The sequence below is a fragment of the Manduca sexta genome, chromosome 6 (assembly GCF_014839805.1).
Source record: "Manduca sexta isolate Smith_Timp_Sample1 chromosome 6, JHU_Msex_v1.0, whole genome shotgun sequence".
Taxonomy (NCBI): Eukaryota; Metazoa; Arthropoda; class Insecta; order Lepidoptera; family Sphingidae; genus Manduca; species Manduca sexta.
In genome coordinates, this window is record NC_051120.1 from 737,128 (window position 1) to 745,152 (window position 8,025).

The window sequence follows — 8,025 nt, forward strand, 5'->3', positions numbered from 1 at the left end:
AAAACATTGTCACATAAAAATCTGTCCTATATCATTACATTAAAGTATTAATTGCACTGACCTTTTGGTAGAGGAAGGGCCTGGTGAGTGCGAGGTACCGCTCGAGTGCCATGGTGACGGCGATGCAGACGCTGCCGACGCCGAACACGCGCAGCACGACGCGCGCGGCGCAGTGCAGCCGCGTGTCGCGCACGCCCGGCACGTGCTCTGCCAGTACCATGGCCAGCATCATGCCCACCTGCAGAACACTCCTCGATACTGAATACGAACATATCATTTCTAGTCCGTCGGCATTCTACTAGACCCTATCCACTTATCAGGGGCAGTGGACCCTATCCACTTATCAGGGGCAGTGGGGTACCTTTTCCGTACCCATGTGGAGAAAATATATATAATACTAATACATAGATACATCACTTTCCTTTCCTTGCAGAGTCGTTATCACGCCCACGTTTCGGTCGATCTGTTAGGTCTCATGTAGTAAGGGCGAACCAATCGCCATATTGGGATCGAATTTGAGACTCTTGGATGATATTGATGTATTTCTTGACATTTTGAGAGATTATAGTGTGTAGGTTATTTTGCACGTTTTCCGAATTCTTTATAGTAAGTTATATCATAATTATATTTTGCTTATTAATTTAACCCCATTAGGTTCTCATATTATTTTTATTTAATGTAATCACATTTAACGTAGTGGTTACTTTTATTTACTATTGGTTTATATGTAGTTAATATTCATGGTTTTATTTATTTATTACAACAACATCGTTACATAACGTCTACAAATCTTATTATTAATAAAACAACAGTAAAACCATTAAAAGTACGTAACTCCCACTAGGCGCAGCGTGTATCTTACTGTAAAATTGGTTACTTTTCGTCAATGCGTGCTGTGACACCTTATAATGTTGTGCATTTAAATTTATTATTATTATTACTCATTACTGGAGCTAGTTATAATGTAACAAGTACTGGATGTCCCAAATATACATAAATTTGTATTAATTATTGATATTTATAGTAAATAACCTGAGAACTGTTGTCTAATTAATATTTGAAACTAAAGAGATGATATATTATTAATCAATAACTATATGAATGAATTCAAAGACAGAATTGTGAGTTTCAGAATCATACTTTGACAACGAAGCCTTTATACATTCGGCCCTGTCGATCAGAACGTCGCTGCATACATTTTATATGCAATAATGTCATCGGGATGCTGTGCACAGCTGATTATGGACCAGTTTCAAACTAGTTAATTAGTTAATGTTATTTTTGTGTTTGTTTATCTACTATTATGTATACATTGATAAGGTTGGTGATAAGTAGTTATGACTGTTGTGTAAACATTCAGCTAATTTACAATATTAAACAAGAAATATAATTTTTGAAATTCAATAAAAGGCTATGTATGGATGGGCTGTATTCATTATGTTAGGCTCTTTGACTGGTCATATGATATGCAAATAGCTGTTAAAATGACTTTTTAGTATAGTTTTCTGTAAGATAATGAAACCTAAGTGAAAATCAACTATTAATGTTTTAAAACTTTAATATCTGTTTTATAAAATAAACTATAGATGCATCGACTTTTAGTCTTGTTGATTTTTCTTGCAGGGTAAGCATTACAGTTTCGTCACTGATGATATATTAGAGATGCAATCTAATGAAACGATAAAGTGAGTGCACTAGTTGTGCCTCTGCCTACATCTTCGGAATAAAAGTCGTGAGTGTAATTATAGCAATACAGAATAAAATGCTCGATATGCATGGGGCGTCTTTTCAACTTTATGGATTTTCAGTCCCGGAAAATTTTTTGCTTGGAATCGAATTCGGCTCCTCGTTGATCACGGCCTAAATACGTTATCACTAAACAATTTTACAAGACGAACACGCTTAAAATACATCACGCGGTATATTTACGGCTCGGAGAGAGTTGAACAATCCCGACATTACGATTGAAAGCTTTTCCGTTCAGTTTTATTGCTCAGTAGTCAATAGATCTTGATAATAAATTCTAGTAACTGTATCACACAGTAGGTTGCTATTTCTCTTGGTAGCATTGTTTAATTATCATCGGTCACTGTTATTATTACGCTTACTATCCCTGAAGGGGTGGACAGAGGAGTTATTAACGTATCCACCATTCCATATCCAGCTTAGCTCATCCTATGACATAATAGGGGGTGATTCGCGAGCCTATCATGTCAGTACAAATTACAATCTCAGCCAACTTGGTATTTATGATTTAAAATATTCAAAGATTGTAACCTTCCAGTCGGAAGTCGAATTCAGAACTGTATACAATTTTATTCTTTTCGCTATCGCTTGTTATTAGATCGTAAACAATTACAATACATCTTCAATCGACTCACCAAAGCGACAAGATCATTCGCAGCCAGTGACGTCAGCAGCAGCAGATGCTTTCGGTTCCTGACTCTCCTCTCGCCGCGCCGCAGCGCTATGATCGCTGCTGCATTTCCGATTATACCTATCGCATACACCACTTTCAGGACCACTCCAAACACCTTCCCCTTCGGCGCCGAAGACACGGCGGGCGCGATTGTACTAATATTCGTTGCGTTGAGCGTCGCGGTTGTGTTCTCTATGTCGAACCCGGTCGCAAAAGTAGCTAGCGTTGACAATGTCTCCATTTTGTCTAAATTCAATCACTCATTTGCAGTCGATGGTCGTGTCGGAGTCGGTTTCGCAGTTTAGCATGCGGGGTGTGCACATGCCATGTTTTCTGAATGTGTGCTGTAACAATATGTTTATGTTTAGATTTCGTAGACAAACTATTTTTGTATAATATGCATTGAAACCACCCCAAAATGTTAAAGGTATACAAATACGAATTGAAAGATGGTTTTATCATTTTCGTTTCCATATTTCATCGACATTTCACGTGATGTCATTCCAATATGCTTTTACATTATTGCAGAAAATATTGGGTTAGTTTATGCTGCCCGCGAGGAGCTTTGAGTCTGCTTTATGTAGAAATTGAACCCTAACGCCTAAGTGTAAAAGCAATACAAATGATATTTTAAGCCCAGTGCCTATTGCATTGTATTCGTGTAGCATAACGTTATCTGATGAATAATTTTTAAAAATTAAGGAATAAAACTTGTAATATATTAAAAGCCTATTTGAAATAGAGTAAATACAATAAAAATAATTAAGAAGAATCATTGAATGGAACACAGTTTGTATTCCATGTATTGTGAAATTCATACTAATGTATGGAGAGATACTAAAACTAAAATTGCGGAATATATATCGAACATCAGTTTTTTTGCTATTTTAAAGTCGTTTTGTCTAGAGATTGTTTTCGTGGCTCGTGCTTTATATTCAAAAATCGCTTCAACATTTTTTTATTCAAATATATGCGTGGGAGTTGAAATGCAATTGAACTTGGAATTTAGTCCTATACAAATATGTGAAGACGTTAAGTTTGACAGTGTTTGCGGGGAAGTATTGTAAACACTGATTACTGAACCGAATTAGGCATTAAATTGTTTCATATTTTCCTTTTGTTTCTTAAAACTTTTTAAAAGTTGTTTCTCATAGAAGGTCTACAGGGAAGGTGTCATAAAATGTGAAGCGAAATTATTATTTGAAAACTAAAAGTAATTTACGTGTTTACAACAAGCAAATTAGTGAAATACAAATATGTAATTTACATTTTGACAAACACACGGAATACTGCGTCCACCGACCTACATCGTCTGTTATAAAGGTGAAGGAAAATCCGATTATTGTTATTGGCAGCCACTGCGACGATACAAGTGGTCGCATGGTGAACGGACATTTCGTAACACCCCACTGGAGCACATGGCACCAAACTGCGATAAGATTTAAGAAATTAATTATTAAAAGTAAGAAGCATAAGACTGTTAAAACTATGAAAATATTAGTGTTGTCTTTCTAATGGCAAGATTTCTGATTTGTAATTTGTACTTTTAGCTAAAGAGTAATTATCCCCTTCCTTTCTTTTATCTTACTACTTTTAATTTATGAGTGTTTAATGGTATTGGCGGTCTTAAAAATTATATGACTTAAGTAACTGCACATAGTCGAAAAGGGCTAGACTATGAAGAAACGATAGGCTTCCAAGGTTGAAAATATTTTTTTATTGGCATCACTTTTGCATAAGAGAGAAATTTAAATATTATTAGAGTAATATTAGTTGAATAAGAATTTAAAATTACTGGGCCACACAGCACTCGTCATGATGAGACAAAAAAAATATGTTCAGTCTTGTAAGAGATAATTATAATTAGTAATTCTTAGTCTGCGGTGTCACGCGAAGAGCTCGTCATTCTTTACTTTTTTTATTTTATTATATGTAACCTTTTGCACTTCCGTTCACATATGGTTTAAGTCGTTACCGCTTCAAATAGGCTCTATCAAACTGTACTTGATTGTTATGTGAATATTCGTCGCTGCGTAAACTTAGACGCCAAGTACACGCTATCAACTTGTTGCGCTTGCTATTATAATTTAGTGAAAACAACTATTAACCGATTAGTTACCGTAGCTATTTGCTGAATCAACTATCAGTTTTATATTAATTGTATTTAAAAAGTTAGCGACTTGTACCCGTAACTTTATTATTTATTTATTTATTATTTATACATATATAATATATCTGAATACTAATGCGATGTTATAACAATACATATATATAATGTTATAATAATTGGTTTCAATACATCTATGAGCCATTTCTGTGAATTGCCGCAGTATAATTTGGATACATTAGATTAGAAAGCACTAAGTCTTTATAAACCGATATAATACTGGATCACAAACTTTCTTTGCCAAGAATTTTGCTATAAAAACCAATAAAACACAGTAGATAGGGAAATACTGTAAAAATAATGATGAATGGTCAAAATATGCTAGAATTCCCAATGACGCGTGGAACTATTAATTACGAGTGTAACACAATAACTACACCACCTATTTATTTTGTATCTATATAATACTGTTAAAATATCAAATCCGTTTTTTCGTGAATGAAATGGGTAGGTATTAAATTTTATTGGTAGCATTTAGCATAATAATATAGCTCTTTCTGAGTGCTTAATTTCTGCATTTTTAATATTTATTAACATTTTTATTTTTCTTGAATCGAATATTAGAATAAAGATGGCGGATGGAAACAATACTTTATCTGCGGATTCTTTGAATTTTTCCTCCGGGTGGAAAGCTATCTCCTCGTTGAATCGGCAGGCACACATTAGCCTGTAATGCTATTTATAAACATCATTTTATGCAATCAAAGATGACCTATTTAAAAATATTCTCACTGCATATAAATAATTCATAAAAATACCATAAAACCGAACCGCATCTATAAACTATACGTTCCCGACGACCACAAAAACTCGACGAATCCAAATTTCAATACTATTTGACATTCAATGATAGCGTCTATCGTTAGACATCACAAAAACGCAATTGTATTTACTAAAAATCTTTTTTTTTATTACTTTGAATTTACGAGTCGAGCTTGCCGTTCGCCTGATGGTAAGCTATACGATCGCCCATCACACTAGAAACACCATCCAATACCTTGAATTATAAAGTATTGTTTGGTATTCAACTGCGCTCGCCATCTTGAGACATGATATGTTAAGAATTATTATGTCCAGTAGTAACACTGGCTACAATGTTCTTCAAACCAGAACACAACAGTAACTACACTCTGCTGCTTAGCGGCAGAAACAGACATTGAGGTGGTACCTACCCAGGCAGACTCTCACATATGAGAGACCTACCACCAGTTAAGTTTCTACAATTTAAATGATATAACGGGTTGATATATAGCTGCAGAGCTGAACGTACTAATACTCCTAAATAGGCGAATCTTGGGTTTGATTCTATGGTTGGAAAGCATTGTATAAATTTCTAGTTAAATTAATAAACAATGTATTACAAGATCGTGTCAGAAATGGAAAAAATTCAGCGAAATATCGGTGACAATTTGTTTATAGAGGAGCAATAAATTTTTTTACGTTTTATTTGTTCTCAATATTCATAGGCATGAGTGATAACTAGTCGTACATACATTAATGAATATACCCACTTCATAATATATTTCTGTCCATTATCGTAAAAAATAATAAACGTATTTTTCGATAATAATTAATCTACCGTTATAAACTTTAATTTCTTTTTATATTAGGATTTGTACGCGTGGTATCACCTCGCTGTACACACATGTACTATGGCGGGTAGATTAGAGTACACGCGTCCTGTAGCCGCGGACATATCAATTGGATAATAGTTCAATCGTGGGTGAAAGCCGGCGCCCTGTATATGTGTCACAAATCACACATTTAATGCCAACACAAACACCATACTCGATAACTTACCAGATAGGTCTTTTATAAAGATACCGTTGCTTTGTTGATGCCTGCTACTAAGCAACAAACATTATTATCATGTGTTGCGATAGCCAGTGTAATAACTTTGTTTTATGATTATAAGTGCAGAATATTCAGTGCTGCGAAAGGCTTGATGATTCAAAGTTCTGTGTAAAACATTTTGTGGATGACAAATTGTCCCGGTGCGGGCTTAAACTGCAGCATTCTCGAATATTTTAAATAATTACCTTATTTATTATAATCTAAGATTCTGTGAATCTGATGACAATATAAAGCATGTAAGTATATTAATATTATATTGCATAATATTAGTTATGTAACTAAATCGCATCCATGGTCTAGTGCGAATAATCGTGTGGAAAAGGAGGGCACGAGTTCGACTCCCGGAGTATCCCTTTTGTATGGTTTTCTAACATGGTTAACCAGAGGTTATATTGCCAATAGAAAGATACGGTAGTTTTGATCGTAACATCTGAACACAACAACATTTGCATACTGCTTTTTGGCAGAAATAATCTATTTGGGCAGCAAGCACAATTTAGTTGAAAGTTTATGTTAAACAATAGTCAATAGATTCCTAAAGACTGGTTTAAAAGCCCAATGGTTGTCTGAAAGCCGTTTTGAGGGAATTCCCAGTATTTAAGGTGATTAAACCATCTTTAGATTTTTTGGCGATCTTACAAAATAAAGATTAATTTTGAAATTATTTCCTTGAAAAGCTGTCTGTTTACGTTGATTTTGTTTACGATGTTCGAAGTTCTAGTAAGAGTTTTAATATTAACTCACGGATATTAAACGTTATTTTTGGCCAATACATTTTAATCGCTTTCTTTATTATTTGACGTTGATAAATATAATAAGCATTTAGCTCACAATTTTATAAAAAAAGAGCTATGTAGAGTTATTAGGACTCAAAGCAAATAAAATTGGATCTACACCGAGTGAATAATTTTTATAAGCTGCATGGGGGGTCTGTAAGCTTTAAATTAAGTTGGTTGCTATTAGCGAAGGCTGGTCTATCGCTTAATGCCCGCGGGTAACTTGATAAGTAACTACATGTTATAATTACCAACATATTATGTACTTATGTCATTACGTTGATATAAATTTAATTATTTATTTACTTAGTTAATTGTATTTTGTAAAAAAATATTTCTAAGAAATGGTTAGGAAAAATATGATATTGTAAAATTGGAACACATTAGAAGGTGAAATTGATGTGTGTGAAAATAAAATGTGAAAAGAGTTAATACAAGAAGTAAATAAATTCACGTAATACTATAAAGTAATTTAAACAATTAATAATATAAAATTTTAATTTGTATAAATAAATGAAAACCTCTTACTAATATTTATTAGTTTTTATAAAAATTTATAATTAAAAAAATAATAAAACTACCATCAGATGAACTAAATGCTCGTTTGCCTTTACATCATAAAAAAATAATAACAATGTTGTTTAAATTACAAAACTTAAAACATAATTTTTACGATTAAAAATTCACTTACGTTATCTAAAATTTAACACTAAATCACACACAAACCACTTCAAAAATGTTTGTTTATGAAAAGTTCGCGTAACGAGGATCGCGAGCTTGCTGCGGCTACGCGCGTGCGAAAATCCGCA

General features: G+C 33.7%; 1 protein-coding gene across 1 annotated transcript; it reads right to left on the reverse strand.

Moving 5' to 3' along the window:
- Window positions 1–8,025, reverse strand: LOC119193671. Its single transcript, XM_037447303.1, has 3 exons — window positions 7,908–8,025; window positions 2,382–2,763; window positions 1–238 (listed from the first exon to the last, which is right to left on the reverse strand). Exons 2-3 carry the CDS (start codon window positions 2,658–2,660, stop codon window positions 35–37), a joined length of 483 nt encoding a protein of 160 aa, XP_037303200.1. The 5' UTR covers window positions 2,661–2,763; window positions 7,908–8,025; the 3' UTR covers window positions 1–34.